Below are 18971 nucleotides of genomic sequence, written 5' to 3'. Positions count from 1 at the left end.
GCTTGTATCGACAGATGGCTATTACAATCCGTCGATTGGTTATTGGCTCACCTGCTACAACATTTGGATTAAGATTACTATCTCAGATAGTGGTTTATGGATTGAGATAGGTTATTGGGTTCGAGCGTAAGTTGTCTCACATGTTAACAAGGAAACGGATAGACACGTCTTCTCCTTGTACCACAAAACTTCAAACAGTGAAAAGAGAGTTTTCTTTGATTTTAAATCTACGGAAGTGATTTTAAAATCATTTAAAAAGCTACTAGCATTAAGAGGTGTTTAAAATATAAAACGTTTTTCTACTGTTATATTATATCAGTTCAAAGTAACTTTATTTCTCAAAGACATTCAGTTAGTGAGAAAATTTATATTAGGTTTAGTTATGTACATCGTGTTATGAAATTATTTGATAATGATATAGCTTTTTAAATAAAAATATTAGTTTTTTTATGATTGGACAATTAACACCAATTGACCTAGTCCCATGCTAAGCTGGTGAAGCTTGTGTTATGGGTACTAGGCAACGGATATACATACATATTATAGATAGATAGACATATAATTATAATAGACATATTTAAACACCAAGACCTAAGCACAACACCAAATGCTCATCACATCGATGTATGTCTCAGCCGGGGATCGAACCCGGGACCCATGGATTCGCAGTCAGGGATACTAACCACTAGACCAATGAGCCATTGCTAACAATATGTACAACATTTTTTTACAAAAGTGTAGGTAGGTCGCTAGTAATAATTTCTTAGACGCTCGTTCACACATAAATAAATGCTAGAAGTGACTTTTGATATTTTGGAATACATACATATTTATATTGAACTTTTACGATTTTTATAGACGTGTTTTTCTTGTTATTTTATAGGTATACTAGTGGACCCGACAGACGTTGTCCTGCATGATATTTCAAGCAATTAGTAAAGCAAAGTATGAAAGTACCGACTGCAGCGCCATCTGGCGGGCTGATTTGTGAATCTAAACCATTCCCAGATCCCCTTGAACACACACAAAAAATTGCATCAAAATCGGTCCAGTCGTTTGAGAGAAGTTCAGTGACATACACACTCACAGAAGAATTATATATATAAAGATTGTTATAATATGTTCTGTTAAAAGTTTAGTTTTATTTAAAAAAAATATTTCTAACACATTTTATTATTTATATTGTTAATAGGAATGAGATATGGAGATATCAACCCTCATTCGGTACTAAAATGCAAAAAATCTGGAATCTGTTTTTCCGAGGCCTTCCGCTAGGATTAGCACTGACTATAGCCACAGTGGCTCTTGAGAAGACTCTCGGTGGTGATGGACATGGAGGACACGGAGAGCATAAGAAAGAAATAAAATAATAAAATTTAATACAATTTAAGAGTTTGTTACTACAATACTATATGTTCTCTCCTTGATCTTTAAGTGTCGGTTCTAGCTATATATTTATAGCATATATGCCTCCAAAGTGAACCTGCTGTGTTTTTTGATGCGTGAGCAATTTCTGGAAAGCAAATCAATGTTCTTCATCACATTTTTAGTTTTTACTTTCCGCACGATTTCTTCATACAAAAAATTGCTTATTCAAGTCAAGTCAAAGTCAAAAATCATTTGTTCATATAGGTAACACAATGTAAACTTATGAACGTCAAACAAGAAATATACATTAAATGCTAAATGCTTCTAATTTTACATTTACTGCCAGTTCTCAAATCAAGGGCGTAGAACGAAAGAGTAAACAGAGTGGCGGAAAGTTCCTGCCAGTTCTTCTTACCCTCTCTACGCCCTTGACTTGCGAACTGGTAGTAAATGTAAATTTAATATTAATTTAACTTCATTCTGACAATTCATAAGTGTACTTGTAGATGAACTGGCAATAAACTCTCCGCCACATATTTTACAATTGATGATGATGAATATGATGATAATAAAATCAAATAGACACGACTTAAACGTCGAGGATTCAACGTTTAAACTCTAGGCTAAACTAGACAAACGTTTGGCCGCAATTCAACCTAAAATTAATTGAGATGTGGAATATTGGAGAGCACGCCTCTCCAAGAGGTGCCTTAACTTATATTGACGTAATAATAGATAAACATTGGGGTTTGCAGAGTCCCGACCTAAAACGTCACGCAAATTATTACTCTTGATAATAGCCATTCATTCGTAACCAGAAATATGTAATGAAACCAGCAAATTTTATTCAAATTGATACAATCGCGAAATTTCATCAATCACGAACAAAGCGATGTAGATGTGCCGTCTCAAACTCAATCGTATTCTTTGAAGCGTAGAATTGACAATTGAGTATTGACTTAATAAAGACTGACTCCATTCAAGCAGACCTCACAATCCAATGTAAGGTTCGCTTAAATCACAGTGTACTTAAGTGGTACTTCAGAACTGGCGCTAGTACTGGAATAAAAGACGGTGTTGAATCTTGTGTAGTGTAGTATGTATTTAACAAACAACTAAGTGGAGTTCTTAACTCGGCAATTGACTGGTTTGTGGTACACAAGGTGTGTTTCAACAAAAAAAAACTTAGTACCTACTATTATTATACGTAACAATCACTAAAATCTATCATAATTTTTTAAGGTACAATCATTCTGGGCCTCGGTCTAAAAGACCTACAAGGACTTTTGTATCTGTTTCATGATCTTGTCAACCTATAGACATATAGGTTTTCAGCCTCCTGTGTCTGGACTTTTGGGTCTAAGGAAAGCCGGTTTCTTTATTATGTTTTCCTTCACTGTTCGAGAGAATGTTAAATACTGGACAGAAAATCATAAGTGCACAGATGGAGATCGAGCCTACGACCTCAAGGATGGTGGCCTAGTGGCCAACACTGCTCTTAAAAAAATGTATTAAAGATACATATTAGGTATAGATCGAGGAGTTTTAGGCTCTTGTATCTAAAATTACAAAGCAAAGCAACAAGATTTGATTATACGAAGGTAAGTAATCTGTACATAACTTAGGATTATTCTAATGACCATACTCATGTTTTTTTTATTACGTGTAAAAACACACTTGTTCAAATGAAAGAATTCGTGTTTTGTTAAATATGTATAAACGTATTTTTAAATTCGTTTAGTTATTATATCAAAACATTAAAGCGGACTTGTCCTAGACACTGGCGTATTGTAAAGAGCACTTTAAAGACAGCCATCACACAAACACAATTGAACGCTTTGTTTCTCTCCGCTTTCTCAGTTAAACAGGAGCTTATTATAATTTCATTGGATATTTTGCTTCTGAAAGGTTAGTATTGTCTGTATAATTCATATGTCAATTATTGTCATAACCTTTCAATAGAATAATAATAACTTATACTCTGATTTTTAATTCCGTAGAATTCTGACATTTCATAAGTGTTGCTACTAAAAAATCTCCACCAAAAAAGGGACAAAATTGACTTATTTGAGGGCAATAAAAAAATGCTACGTATTTTTTGTTTTACCTACAAAATGCTAAATCCTAATATTTACTGACTCAAGTGACTTAATACAAAAATAACAAATCAATCTGAGTATGAGCAATATATTTATGCATGCGTTGCGTTGTGTTTATGTATTAAACAGGTGATATCTAACTGCGTCCGCCTATCTAAACGATAAACTCAAAAACTATTGTACGAATATTTTTACGGTTTTTCCTAATAGATTGTGTGATTCTTATGTGATGTGAAGGGCGCTTTAATTCGCGCGGCGCGTGTATAATTGCCATAAGTCTCACAACTCAGTTCTTCTACCGTAATAAGTTGTTGAGATCCACGTAATACCAAGTCGGTTAATTTATTCAGTCCCTATTTATGGGATCTTCTGTCTTGAGTTATTACGTAATTATATAGCTAAACATCTTATTCCTTACTTTTTTATAGAACAAGAGTTCAAACGGGCAGGAGGCTCATTTGATGTTAAATGATAGCGCGCCCATGGACACTCTCAATGCCAGAGGTCTCGAGAGTGAGTTGCCGGCCTTTTAGGAATTGGTACGCTCTTTTCTGGAAGGACCCTAAATTGAATTGTTTTACATAGTAGTGGTGCGCGGAAAATACTGCCTTAAAACACTCTGCTGTGGAAAACATATACTGATCATATAAATATTACAAAATTAAGTAATCCGCGCGGGTAGAAGCTAGTTAAAGATACAATATTTAATATATATACGTTTTCATATTTTCTATAGTAAAAGTAACATTCTGCATCGGAGAACGGCGTTTAAAGTTATTTCGTGCGCCTCACATAATCTAAAAGACCGCTCACACACAAGCTTATCCATGGTTGATTTTCACTTTACATTTGCCTTTTGGTACGATAAAAAACATCCTTAAATCTGATGAACAATGGAAAATATTCCATTCACATGTAGAGTGAGGCGCTATTGTGATATGTGGAATTAGCTACCAAGCTTTGTGCGCCGTTTCAAGTTTACAGCTTTCAAAGACTCGCATTGTTATTAAATGAGCTGAAACTGGAGCAGTTGTTTCAGGAAAGTTGCATATTTTCTTATAGCCTTGATAACAGTTCATACAAGTATCTCGCCGGTGATGTTACTTTGAAATGAATGTTCTTTTTTCAAATTTTTAAATTTTAAACTGTCGGTTTTTGAATAATTTTCGAACAGCCTTGCGATTCTGTAACTCACTTTACGAACTCACACAGCGGTTTTCACAGCGGCGGTCGCGCTCAATTTAGTCGTGAAGCAGTCATTTTATAATTTGGCATTCTTATAAGGAGGGAGCTTGTAGTTTATTGTTTATCCTGCGAAACCGCCTATCCTGCGATCCGTTTATCCGAAAACCGATGTGAGAGTTTGAGTAACAGAATCACAAGGCAGAAATCGGTTCTGTAACATTGAACACAATTTTCTTATGAATTAACTGACTTGACCCGTTTGGTAGTGTAGGTGTCGGAGCAATAACTAGGCATTGTTGTAGAGTGTAGACAAACTCTAGGATATACCTGCACTAAGCTGAGCCAGAGTCTTATGTTTCACAAAACAAATCTGGAGCTGTTCCTATGCCGTGTTGTGTGATAATGATTATTAAATTATTTAATAAAACAATATTCTTAAGAACTGTTACTTCTAGTTTTATACACTCGTTGACCATTGTTGCTGTAAAGTTTTATTACTGTACAAATCATAAATAAAAAAATAAAAATGTGTTTATTCATTTGACAACAATGAAAACAAAAAAAATACCTGTATCAGGGTACTCTGCTCTTCCATACCAAACTTAATAGTAAATTCTTGATTTAATTACATCTTTTTTTAATTATTTTTGTTTTTTAAACCGTTTCCAACACGCCTTAGTGCATGTTATTGAATAAGTAAGTGTGTGTGTGCATGTGTGTGAGTAAGTGAACTGTAAATGTAATTATTGTAATAAATTTTTGTTAGAAGTTAAAGAAGTTGAAACTAATTTAATTTAAAAATTATAAATAAAAAACAATAAAAAAAATAAGTGGCGCTACAACCTTTAGGTATTGGCCTCAGATTTCTGAATCTGTTTCATGATAATTTTTAAATCTAATAGGTAAGTAGGTGATCAACCTCCAGTGCCTGACACACGTCGTCGACTTTTTGGGTCTAAGTGACACCGTTCGAGCAAATGTTAAATGCGCACATAGAAAGAAAGTCCATTGGTGCACAGCCAGGGATCGAACGACCTCAGATATGAGAGTCACACGCTGAAGCGGCCAACGCTGCCCAAAAATAATAAATAATCATTTCTTATTCCGTGATTTTCCAACAGCACTATTCAAAATGTATTAACGAAAGAAATTTACTGGATTAATATATTCGTTCGTACCTCTAGCACAGTGATTCCCAAAGTGGTCTATATCGACCCCTAGGGGTCTATGACAACCTGCAAGGGGTCTACGTCAGCAAAAAAATTTTTGCTGAGTCCATGAAACGAAAATGGGGGTCCACGATGGTGGATCTCAACACATACTGTGATAGTACCTATTTACTTACATCATACTATCTTATAATATCAAAACATATACATTATATTGACTTATTGCTTGTGTTATTTTATTTATAGTTTGTTTTATTTAATGCTACGTATATTTTACATAACAGATACAAAATTTTATTTTGTGTAGTTTTAATTTAAATTCAATTAATAAATGCATAAATTAACATGTGTTTTTACTTTAAGTTTTTAACACTAAACTTCACTACAGTTAGAAATTTACAGGAAATCAATATCAGGTAAGTAGGGGGTCTACCCAACACGGAAAACATGGCAAGGGGTCTACGACACAAAAAAGTTTGGGGATCTCTGCTCTAGCATATCAATATGCCTTCAACAACTTTTCATTATCAGTAAGAGTATCAACAATCATTTAATTTGAGTACCATTATGTAAATTATACCTAAGCCACGACCTAATCTTTTAAACATCACACTCATTTTGGTTCGATATTATAGAGTGATTGTAACACGTGTATTAATTAATTACGCGTAACTTGAATCAAATGTGTCAAGATCATATTATCGATATTACTTAATTTATCATTTATTTATTGGTTCACGGTTAATTACGATGGCATGATAGAAAATGATTTCAATAGATAGTGATTGGTTTGTATGCTGTTCAAAATGTATATACAAAATTTTGAATATATACGACCTCCAAGTATTAAAAAAGGGCGTACTCCCGCGCTCCTTGAGCAAAGTCCTAAGAGGTAGGCCGAAATAGATGTCCATTGGCAGCGGTTGCTGCGTGTCATGCCTGTCGGGTGTGCTCCTTTGCACTTTTTTGAAGTGAAACTTCTTTGCGCATGAGGGTATAGTAAAAATTTTACGGATGAAACGCAATAATAATAATATTAGCTTCACGAAAAGGGAGAGAGCGATTGAGACTAATTTTATTTTTTAAAATTAAAGATTTTTTTATAGAGTTCTGTTTTCAAAATTAAAATTTCATTAAGAGAATTGATGAAATACCTATTAGTATTTTATATTTTATGCAAAATAATTTATTGAAATCTCGAATGACGAAATGTAAATTAAAATGCCACGTGTTTTTATTATCGAAGAAATAAATTAAAAAAATAAATTAATAATTTGTAATTTTCGATACTTTTAATATTTTAATGACAACTAAATTCATTAAATTCCTAACATATCTTCCTTTTTCCCACCCTCTAAGTCTCGGAAATATATCGGTTTTAGATTTGTATAAATATAAATGTGACTTAAAAATTAGTTAGCCAAAGAAGTTTCACTTCTGACATGAGTACTTTGTACGCACGCACTTTTTTTTATATTACATGAGGCTCATCTGATGTTAAGTAATACTGCCGCCCATGGACACTCTCATTGCCAGAAGGCTCTGAAGTGCGTTGTCAGTCCTTTAAGAATTGATATGCTCGTTTCTTGAAGGACCCTAAGTCGAATTGGTTCGGAAATATTTCAGTTCAAATAAACCCAAACTAAAGAACAATTGTTTTAGATAATAAGAAATATTAAATTCGCGATAAACTTACAAACTACTACATGATTGATTGTTATAATTACTAATAAATATTATTTCTGCATGGAATTCATTGCATTATTTATACAAAACTCGGCATTATCAAGTTTTTGGCTGACTGATTCCACATTTGCTCAGTATTACCTGAACAGTACAAAAAATCATCCCCAGGATCTTTTTTAGACCTACTTCTTAAAACTTGTCAAACTTATAGAAAGGCCGCACATCTCCTTCACTTAAAACCAAATCAGCTATATTATAATATAAGGAATATGGCCAATACCGTCTTCACCATAAGGGCACACGGGGCCCGTGCCCAGGGCCCCCATTCTCAGGGGGCCCCGAAGGACCGACAATTTCTCTCCCACATTTATTCTCAAAACATTTTTGTCGGGCACATTACACTTTCTTCACAAATCAGTAGTCTTATCAAGGAATTATACTACGCCATTATATTGATAACTGTGCGTATTCCTACTGTACTAATTAATAAGAATATAATAGAAGACTCAACAGATATCTCGAAAGAAACCGTTATCGTAATCGTAACCAAAAAACCAGCAGCATTCTAATATCATAAATTTTTGACGACTCATTGGTCTAGTGGTTAGTACCCCTGCGACTCCATGGGTCCCGGGTTCGATCCCCGGCTGAGGCGAACATCGATGTGATGAGCATTTGGTGTTGTTCTTAGGTCTTGAGAGTTTAAATATGTATTTATATGTATATCTATCTATAATATGTATGTATATCCGTTGCCTAGTACCCATAACACAAGCTTCACCAGCTTAGCATGGGACTAGGTCAATTTGTGTGAATTGTCTTTAAAAAAAAATTACATAATAATATATCATACTGTATTTTTGACCTAGAATACTTAGTCAATTTTTTAAATTATAATTATCTTTTTTTACTTTCCAAAAGGGCCCAAACTCTTGTGTGCCCAATGGCCCCAGCCTAGTTTAAGTCGGCTCTGATTATGGCCCTTATACATATGCAATATAAATATATGGGTGCAGCATATTATATGACAAAAGATTTTGTTTAACTTAATTGCTGTCAAACTGCGTCTAACAGTGTCTAGCATGTCCTAGGAATACATTTTGTTTAAATCCCTTTAACAACGGTCTCAATAACGGGTTACACTTAATTTTGTACGTTCTTTTGTTTAAACCATAAAGAGCAGTGTTGGCCTAGTAGCTTCAGGGTGCGACTATGATCCCAGAGGTCGTAGGTTCGATCCCCGCCTGTGCACCAATGGACTTGCTTTCTATGTGCGCATTTAACATTTGATCGAACGGTGAAGGAAAACATCGTGAGGAAACCGACATGTCATACACCCAAAACGTCGACGGCGTGTGTCAGGCACTGGAGGCTGGCTAATAGATTTAAAAAATGACCATGAAACAGATTCAGAAATCTGACCCTAGAACTAAAGAGGTTGTAGCGCCATTGATTTTTTTTTGTTTTGTTATTGTATTACATTATTGTATTGAATACTTTGTGAAACTTTAGTTTTTGGCATTTCTCAGATAATTGAAGAGCTCTCGATTAGTTTATTTACAAACACTGCAATTAAACCTAGATAATATATCTGATAAGAGATGAGAAATGGTGTGAAGGTGAGCCCTATCGGGCAGATAAACCTTTTGTAATAATTTGCTATATAAGTTGGTTAGTTTTAACTACTGTGTATTGTAATTAGTAAAATGTTCTTGTTAATTGGAGTTGTACTCTTGGCGGGATACTCTGGTAAGAATTTTGTCTTTTATTATTAATTAATAAGAAGTTATACTTCTTTGACATTATTGAAAATAGTTTTTGATTGCATGCAAATAATTATTTACAATTAAATAATCAAAGACTGGAAAAGGAGTCATTAAGTCAATAAAGTTTAGTTTACATTTAAAAATTAAATAAATATTTATTATTATTCTCTGACATTAATTGTAACATAAATTATTTTATTATTCGAATTTTGTTTTTAAATTATGTCCAATGCCGTAGCCTCTTCCGTGGGCAACTTCATTCTGTTAATTTTACGTCACGGCGCGCGAGCATCTTAAAATTTCACTCATCAATTTTTCATAACGCGCCTAAAGAAGTATAACTTCCAAAAGGCAAATTAGTTTTTTTATTGTTTTCTTTATTTCTTGCATATTTTGTTAAATATATATTTTAGAGTCCCGAGACAAATTTATAAAACATTTAGTCTCGGCCGCGTTTAGTTGAAATATATATTATGTATATATATAATACTGTTAATTTAATTAGTATTGATGCATTGATTAATGAAATTATTTTACGAACTAAGGCTTTATGCGTGCTATTGTGTATAGAATGCTGATATTTCATTTGAAATCTACCATGATTTGTTTGCTGTTAATATTTGGCTTCTATTGGAAATTCCCAGAAAGCAAATTTAAATTACGACTGAAAATTCCTATTTGAATAACGGAATTTAAAGCATTGTGTGAGAAAATATCTTTAAATCTTAATACAAATATTATTTTTTTATTTTTTTAACACTACGTTGCTAACATCCATACAAGTTATAATAATTAAATAATTAGAGGGACCCGTTTTAAGGTTAATTAAAATAAATCTTATATATGAGAATGTACATTTGATTCATAACCTTCTACAACATATATTGTGGGAAGTGAAGACAAAACCCCCCCCCCCCCCCCCCGCCCCGTATTGTAACGTTTTACAAAAGAACCCCCCCCCCCAATCGTTACGTAATACTTGAACGCTCCCTTTGCTATCGGGCATCAAGGCAAAATAGCATCCATGTCACCCTGAAGTGCGTACTATCAGAGCGATTATTATTTTGTGGAACCAGCTGCTAGTCAAGGTGCAATGTGATGGTATTACAAAAAATATTGCTTGTATTTCAGTATCAACCCCAGTAAAAGACACACGTATCGTGGGTGGTGAGGATATAGACATAACAGCTGTTCCCTACCAGGTGTCTTTGACGTTTCGTGGCAGACACAGCTGTGGTGGTGCAATTGTTGCCAATGACTTGGTAGTCACAGCTGCCCACTGTCTCATTGGGTATGTATACTGCTTTATTGTGCAAGGTATCTTCCAATTCACAGCATGAGATCTTGGCTACGATGCCCAGGTGGATCTGAAAATTCGAGAAATTTTTGTAATGTTATTTTGGAATTTGGTGGTTAAACAAAGTAATAATTTGGAGATTTAAAAAAAAATCTATATTTTAATAAAATCTATAAAAAAATTAAGATAAAAAGTGAATACTAATGAAAATAAAAAAACCCTACATATGTTACAGTTCGTATGGGGTTTAATGTTTGGTAGAACAATAATTCTTTAGGAAAGTCTAGCCACTACGTTAAAACTAACAAAATCAGCAGGTACCTCTGTATCAAGAACAACATCGTTATAATTATTTGATACATGTTGACAGTGCCAACATCAGTTATCGATTCAATTATTAAAGTCTTGGCAGTACAATACCACAGCATGTTTGATGGAGTTATATACCTATTTAATTTAAAATTCTTTATACAATTTAATTTTTACTTAAAAGAACAAAGAAATTAATACAAAGGTTCCCAAACCGTTTTAGCGAGAATTTAAGATCTCAAACTATTAATTAAAAAAGAAGATTAAAGACTTCACTAGGTTTTAATTAAATTGTTATTTAATCTGGAAAAATATTCAGGAATTATGAAAATGAGTATTTTTTATTAAAGAGTTGAGATAATTAATCTAGTCTTCAAGGTCTAAATTAACTATCTCATCTCCTGAATTTATTTGATAGATTATGTTACGAACGGGCCAAGCATAAAACCTTTTTATTCCGCCAGTGTATAACTAGCTAGCAAATTTGTCATCGTCATGGATTCTAAATTATTATTTTAAAATTTAAAATTTCAATTCCGAAAAGTTCAATGAATCTACCATTATTAAGTAGTCATTATTAATAGTAGTAATTAGAAATACCAAAACTTGAACGCCATCTATATTAAATTATTTTTGTTAAGCGTTCAAAATATGACTACTAACCAATTTTCTTTAAATGTGTAACATTTGTTCCTATGGTGAAAGTATCTTGAGGAAACTAGCCTATCTTAGATCAGAGATATATCAGAAACAGAGGTCTTAACACGAAATTTACGATAGAATCTTTGCGGAAAGAGAATCAGTCTAAATCAGTGCTAAATTATCTGTTATATTACATTGACAATACTGTTACATTTTAGTTCGACAGTAATCATCTTAATACTAAATTAAAAAAGAAATGAAATGACGAAGGAATAATCATACAGTTCAGGCGCTAGTTCGCATAAACTCGGTTCTTTTTCAGCACAATTCTAGTTTAATTCGTACACGTTATATGTGAATTTTGGTGTTTGAAATCGTGACATTCTACACATTTACGTGTAGTATAATTGTATCGTATATGAGTAATGCATGTCCGGGCGTCCGTTTAGTTAAAAATTCACACACAATCTATCGTTACGTTTCTATCTTAATATATATAATTTACGTGTCACGTTGTTTGTCCGCTATGGACTCCTAAACTACGGAACCGATATTGATTCAACTTAAAAGATAGGATAGCTTACATCTCAATTTATACCCGCAACATTATTTTATTGCAAAATATTTGTTTATTAATTGATAGTCACAATTCTAACAGATGGCGCTGTGTTGAAAGTACCGACGTTTCACATAAGCTACAATTTAATGGCATAGCCACCAAAAAGGTATGGTGGTCCCCATGACTGGTGTTCTCCTACCTTTTCCCTTGAATAGTTTTCTACTGTGTAATATAACAAAAACCTTAGCCACAGCAACGCTTGGCCGGTCTGCTAGTTATTAGCTAAATATTATATATTGTTATATAAAAACTTTTCCATAGCTCACTACCAAGAGACCTCCAAGTACGAGTCGGTTCATCATCGAGTAGAACAGGAGGTGAATTATACCAAGTTGGAGATTATGTGTACCACTCAAACTTCACCTATAGCCAAATGGACTGTGATTTAGGCCTTGTATGGTTAACGAACCCTATAGAGTTCAATGAAAGAGCAAAACCCATAGACTTGTATGAGCAGGGAGAGGAAGTTGGTGATGGTGAAGAAACTATCATCACCGGGTGGGGAGCTTTACGGGTAAGTATAGATATTTAGGTTTGGAATGGTTGGCTAGAGTCATTAATTGCACAGGCTTAGGTTTTTTTAATTAACACAATCGTAATTATTACCCCACCACGGAAATTAAGCAAAAATTAATTAGAATACATTTTGAATACAATGAAATACATACAAACTTCATTTAAATGTGTTGCATAGTTTAAAAATTTTAGACTGTAGCACCACATTAATCAAATAGCTACTCCACGACGATTAAACTATTTGATCAGCGGCAAGTCACAGATCACCTATAATACGATTAAGGGTTGGCGATTAGATTTTGATATGCGCACTGCGCATTTTATAGTAAGAATCTAGTTCTTAAGTTAAAGGTTTATAAATTGCATACACCACTCTATACCAATATATTCAATGGTCGATAATAATAATGATTATAAAATCACTATTACTATAGACTATTAAATAGCCCTTAATTTGTAGAACTATTAATAATGGCAAATCGAATAAACTACAAGTATTAACGGGTTTAGTCAGACTTTGACATTGTTAATTTTTGAGAGTGAAAAATAATAACAACGGCAGTTCACAGAAACGCCATTACTCCGTTAACTAAATTGTTATTAATTATTATATTTTGACAAATTGCAAGCCAATTTCACTGTAATTTCATGACAAATATATAGTGATCAGAGAAAGATGATTATTATTATGAACATGTTTTCCAGGAGGGTGGAGGTGCTCCAAAAACATTGCAAGTTGTGGCAGTACCGAAAGTGAGCGACGCTGTATGCAGCTCTGCCTACTTACCTCTCTATAAGATAACTAAGTCTATGCTCTGTGCAGGCATTCCCGATGGAGGAAAGGACGCATGCCAGGTTAGTAAGAGTGTATATATATATTGGGTCTGTATGTTCCTTAAAAATTGAAACCAAATTCCGGCCCATACTCTCAGGCTACGTGAACATTAAAATATGTTTATTATGGAATATAAGATACAGGTATCACTTATCCTACGTCATTAAATTTGAATCGGTAGACATCCCTACTCATCGGCAAAGAAAACAAAGGGTGTAGGCCGAGACAAAACGCCGGCGTAAAAAACTGTCGGTACTCTTTTAAAATAGCAAATCATCATACAAAATAACTATGGCAAACAACACTTACTATAAAACAAATATCGCAAATTAATAAGGACGTGAAAAAAAACCATAGGGATGTCTAAGTTGGCCTAAGTTTTAAATATCTTAGCTAAAAGTTAGCTTATTTTTACTTTTACATATATATTACTTGAAAGCTTCGTCATGAATTTAATTTATTTTATTATATTATTAAATTTGCTATTTGCAGCATAATAAAATAAATATAATATATATATTTATAAAATAAATTAAAAGAAATTTTTTTTTGTCTTATTTTGTTCCAAATTTAACGAATTCTTAGAGTTCATTATTTCTTACACCTAACAAATATTGAAATTAAACATAATTGGTTTTAAAGGCGATAAGGAGACTCTCGTTCTGTATCGTTAAAAACTTCGTCTTAAATATGTTGATTCACATAATATGTAGTGATTAAAAATGGAGACATTTTAAAATTTCAGGGTGATAGCGGTGGCCCCTTAGTCCATAATTCAAAGTTGGCTGGAGTTGTGTCTTGGGGCCTTGGATGCGCAAGACCCAAGTACCCTGGAGTATACGCCAAGGTATCAGCACTAAGAACCTGGCTGGATGATCAAGCAAACTATTTAAGACTGAAACACATTTTTAGAACGTGATAAATTAGGAATTTTCTTACTGTTTTTATAAAATAAACGATACATGCTGATATTATTTTTTATTTAATAAAAATCTATATAATATTAGTACAGATTAAGCAAAAAAAATGTATGCGTGTACTAGTGTACACACGTAAGAAGTGAAACTTCATTATGACCTTATTTTACGAAAAATGATCTACTATATGCAACTTTATAGAAATTGGTTAAATAAAGTTAACTTAGATAAAGTTTAAAAAAGGCTTTTATCATCATAGACATAGCTGATATAATAGAATAAATAAATATCTAATACAATTATTTCATTCTACCTTATTACTACTAAGATTATTGTAATATAATTATTACTATCATTGTTATCGTTATTATATTTTTGTTTTTAATATACATTTTCTACATTTTATGAACGCACTACACGGTTTTTGACATAAATAATAATATTAATTAAATATAACGTGAAAAAACATATCCAATATAAATAACAGTACGTTGCGGTAAGCCTGAAGCTAGTTTTCAGAGGTAGGCGAACTTCACAAACAACAAATCTTGCAACTAATCAATAAACTGGATCTGAAATCGCAGGACAAGAAAAAGATGGCGCGTAACGGAAAAATGTGACGACGTCACGTGACGTAAATATTTTTCCAACGCTGATAAAGAAGTTTCACATCAAAAATCTGTTATACTAATTCCTGAAAATTGATGTTTACCTGCCTTATCTCTTTATATAAATTTAGAATTTTTTATTTTAGGTCGACTTGAAGAAAATTTAGTTACCCTAGATTATAATTAGATTTTAATTAATTTATTGATAGACAATCATAAGTTCATTGAGTTGGTAGTATGCTTTATACAATATTGTCGTAAATATTCTATTAGTATGTTAATTTCAAAGCATATTCAGTAAGTAGTATACACACATGCAGTCCATTTCAAGCCCATACAGACTAGCCTAAATCTTTTACGCTAGATTATAAATGTGATTTAATTATTTTTAAATTTACACGTATAGCGGTGTATTTTCCATTAGTTGAATATATTCGAAGATGATACGGCCACGTCGGCTGATTTCTATTGGGACTGGCAATGTACAAGAACTGTAATCTCTATTTCATAACTCTTATACTCCGATGAAATGATGAATCATTGATTGATGAATTTTCAGCATCATCCAGGTATCGAATTTGAGACTTTATGATATTCAGTCATGCATGTTAAGCCAATGAAAATTGCAATATATCGTACAATGTATCGCAAAAGAGCAAATGAAGGAACAGAAAATGTATTTTCGGACACGCACACCAACAATGTAGGATATTTATTCTCTCATTAAGCTTCAACTGACCATTGATAACAAAAGGGTATGTAATGTTTAAGGTAAGGGAAGAAGCGGTTTGAAAAATACTTTAAAACTATATTCTCTTATATATATTGGTTAAGACTTTGTTCGTCGAAAGCCTATTGGATTTATTACGTTTATATATAAAATGGAATAGTCGGAAAAAAATACTATGGATTATAAGATACCGGTATCACTTATTCTAAGTCATAAAATTTAAATCGGTAGACATCCCTACTCATCGGCAAAGAAGACAGAGGGTGTAGGCCGAGAGAAAAAGCCGGCGTAAAAAACTCTCGGTACTCTTTTAAAATAGCAAATCATCATACAAAATGACTATGGCAAACAACACTTATTATATAACAAATATCGCAAATTAATAAGAACGTGTCAATGTAAACCATAGAGATGGTCAACTTGGCCTAAGTTTTTAATAACTTAGCTAAAAGTTAGTTTATTTTTACCTTTACATATATATTATTTAATTTAGCTGCAAATTTGCTGGTATATGCAGCATAATAAAATAAATACATATATAAAATAAATTGAAAGAACATTTTTCTTCTTTTAACACGGCGAATAGTCGGAAAAATTTAAAAGTTTTGAAAAAGTTAAAGAAAAGGTTCCTACGTTACGGAGACCGACCAGGGAATGTGTGTGAGGCTAAGTGAACTAAGATCTAGTAATCGTGAAAGGTGTACAATAAAAACTAAATTAACAGATGAAATGACGGTGCATGTCTTTTGATCAAATGGAAAGACGGTTTGTGTTACTTGTCTATGATTGGATTAGAGAAACTGTAGACCTTATGCGCTGGTAACATAGGAGGATGGGTAATTTGTCCCAGAGGCAAAACGTGGAATATTTTTTACGGAAATAACAATTATTGATATCGCGTCGTTCCTAGCCACACACAGGATATATTTTGGCGAAGCGAACAGACAGTAATCTTTATTTATTGTTTAGTTTACGATTGTTCGTTCTATCACAAAACGACTGTCAAGTTGAATTGAACTACCTTTGAATGTTTACAGATCTTATCTGTCATCGGAATTTGTCTTTTGAATTGAATAGCCATTTAAAACAAACAACAAATAAAGGATTTTTTAAGATACTAGGACGATTTCACCAGACTTACTTGACTTATTACACTGAGCTGTGTTGGCCTAGTGGCTTCAGCGTGCGACTCTCATCCCTAAGGTCGTGGGTTCGATCCCCGGCTGTGCACCAATGGACTTTCTTTCTATGTGCGCATTTAACATTCGCTCGAACGGTGAAGGAAAACATCGTGAGGAAACCGACATGTTCTAGACCCAAAAAGTCGACGGCGTGTGTCAGGCATTGGAGGCTGATCACCTACTTGCCTAATAGATTTAAAAAAGATCATGAAACCGATTTAGAAATCTGAGGCTTAAACCTAAAGAGATTGTAGCGCCACTGATTTTTATTACTTGACTTATAGTCCCCCATAAAACAGAGGGCATCAAGCCTAGAACACTTTGTCTGTCTGCATTCTTACATACTTCGTTGCTGGTCTGTTTTAGGCAGCCACGTTACCTTATGCCTTGGGGATTCCAGTCAAGAGCCTGCTTGACAAAGTGTAGCCCACTATAGGTCTGTCAAATGGCACCTTATTGCATAATTAGCACGTCGCGTGGTGCCCTTGTTAAGTTTTCAGAAAGCCAATCTTCGTCCGGGCTGCAAGAAACCCTTCTTAACAAGGCCGTCCTTTTACATCTTTTGTCCTCTATTACCTCTTTTGTTATAATGTTTCTGATGTAAATAAAGTGCTAGATAATAAAAACTGTCTTTATATTGGTGTTTTTAAATTTCTATAAACTGTCATAAGACATAAATATGAGACAAATTCTGAGACAGTTCACAAAATTGCCAGTGGCTGGGTTATTGATGAAAGGGTAGGTTCAGACAAAATCTTTGAGCGTTAAAGGTAACATAATTTCTGACATTACTGACAATTATGATAGGCGACTGGGTTGAATCGTAAATCCTAATTCCAATTTCGATTTCCTTGCGAGAAGTATACATTTAAAATAAACTTCTTTAACAAATAAATTATGTTAATAAATAAATTAGTCTAATTGCCCCGTTTTGACTAAAGTACTGTTTTCATTATAGCTTAGACACCATTTGACAGACTCAGACGAAAGAGTGTAATTTGACTTAACATAATATAATCGTTACTTTTGTAATTCTTGTATTTCATTTTCATCGCCATTCATGAATCCGTGACATTAGCTTTTTAGTTTTCTTTCTTTTTTTTTATGGCTCTGGCACGATTTGTGCATTAGCCAGCGTCAATTATAGGATTTTTTATAATTCGTGCTTTGTCTTAAGAAATTCGACCGTGTCGTCCATGTATGGTTTAAGCACTCGCCCGGTACCGCACAACCCTCTCAAAGGCCGAGAACAAATTTAAATTAAATTAAAACTTGCCCTCGAACCGGGAATCGAACCCGGTACCTCTCACCTAGCTGCCACTTAATAAGACCGTTAGCCTATGAGCCCCCTTAGTTTTCTTTTGTTTTACTTTAGATTAAAGTTCTATATATTTTTCTTTTTTATATAACATATTTTGGTTATGCACTTCGTGCACTATACCTACTCATCATATTTCTTTTATTAGTTTTCCCTTACTAGGGTTACCTGGAAGAGATCGCTTGTTGCCGATAAGGCCGCCCGTTGCATCCCCTATATTTTTTGTGTATTGTGTTATTTGTGTTTTTTTTAATGCAACGAAATGTTAATAAATAAATAAAAATAATCTGTGCACATCTATGGACCTAGGATTAGCCTCAGGATTAATTGTATAACAACTAGACTAAACATAAACAATTATTGGTAAATTGCAGCAAGTACCGGAAGCTAGTCGTGTTTATTTAAATAACGAAACGGAAATACCGTCAGATCTTCACGCAATTTTCTCGTGTCTAATGGAAACAATTTGCCAAACAATTTCGGTTTCACCCCGTCTCACGTCCCGGCTTTCCTGTAAAATGGTAGTGATTTACAATTTACTTTCACTTTGGGCCACGAAAAGAAAATGTTACCTATTAGTACATGCACCAATTTGTTAAAATTTATATTATTTATACTACGCTTCTGATATATAACAAATAAATAATGATTTTGGAAGACATCAGTGGCTGTACTGTGTACGAACAAAACCAGCATTTTACAAGTTAATAAATTGCAATATCAAAC

The 18971-nt window shown here is 33.4% G+C and overlaps 1 protein-coding gene across 1 annotated transcript; it reads left to right on the top strand.

The window, feature by feature from the left end:
• Positions 1–9105: 9105 nt before the first annotated feature.
• On the top strand, positions 9106–14460 carry LOC125059434 (vitellin-degrading protease-like). The gene is made up of 5 exons (XM_047663860.1): positions 9106–9256; positions 10405–10564; positions 12402–12654; positions 13362–13511; positions 14237–14460. Exons 1-5 carry the CDS (start codon positions 9214–9216, stop codon positions 14408–14410), a joined length of 780 nt encoding a protein of 259 aa, XP_047519816.1. The 5' UTR covers positions 9106–9213; the 3' UTR covers positions 14411–14460.
• Positions 14461–18971: the final 4511 nt, after the last annotated feature.

The sequence above is a fragment of the Pieris napi genome, chromosome 19 (genome assembly GCF_905475465.1).
Source record: "Pieris napi chromosome 19, ilPieNapi1.2, whole genome shotgun sequence".
In the NCBI taxonomy this organism is placed as follows: domain Eukaryota; kingdom Metazoa; phylum Arthropoda; class Insecta; order Lepidoptera; family Pieridae; genus Pieris; species Pieris napi.
The sequence above is the reverse complement of the archived record's forward strand: the minus strand, read 5'-3'. Positions and strand labels throughout refer to the sequence as shown.

What these genes read in the sequence shown, in the direction of transcription:
- LOC125059434 (XM_047663860.1), top strand. Translation starts at nt 9,214, where the DNA reads ATGTTCTTGTTAATTGGAGTTGTACTCTTGGCGGGATACTCTG. An exon ending in ACTCTTGGCGGGATACTCTG is followed by an intron (nt 9,257 to 10,404) that starts GTAAGAATTTTG and finishes CTTGTATTTCAG; the next exon opens with TATCAACCCCAGTAAAAGAC. An exon ending in CCGGGTGGGGAGCTTTACGG is followed by an intron (nt 12,655 to 13,361) that starts GTAAGTATAGAT and finishes CATGTTTTCCAG; the next exon opens with GAGGGTGGAGGTGCTCCAAA.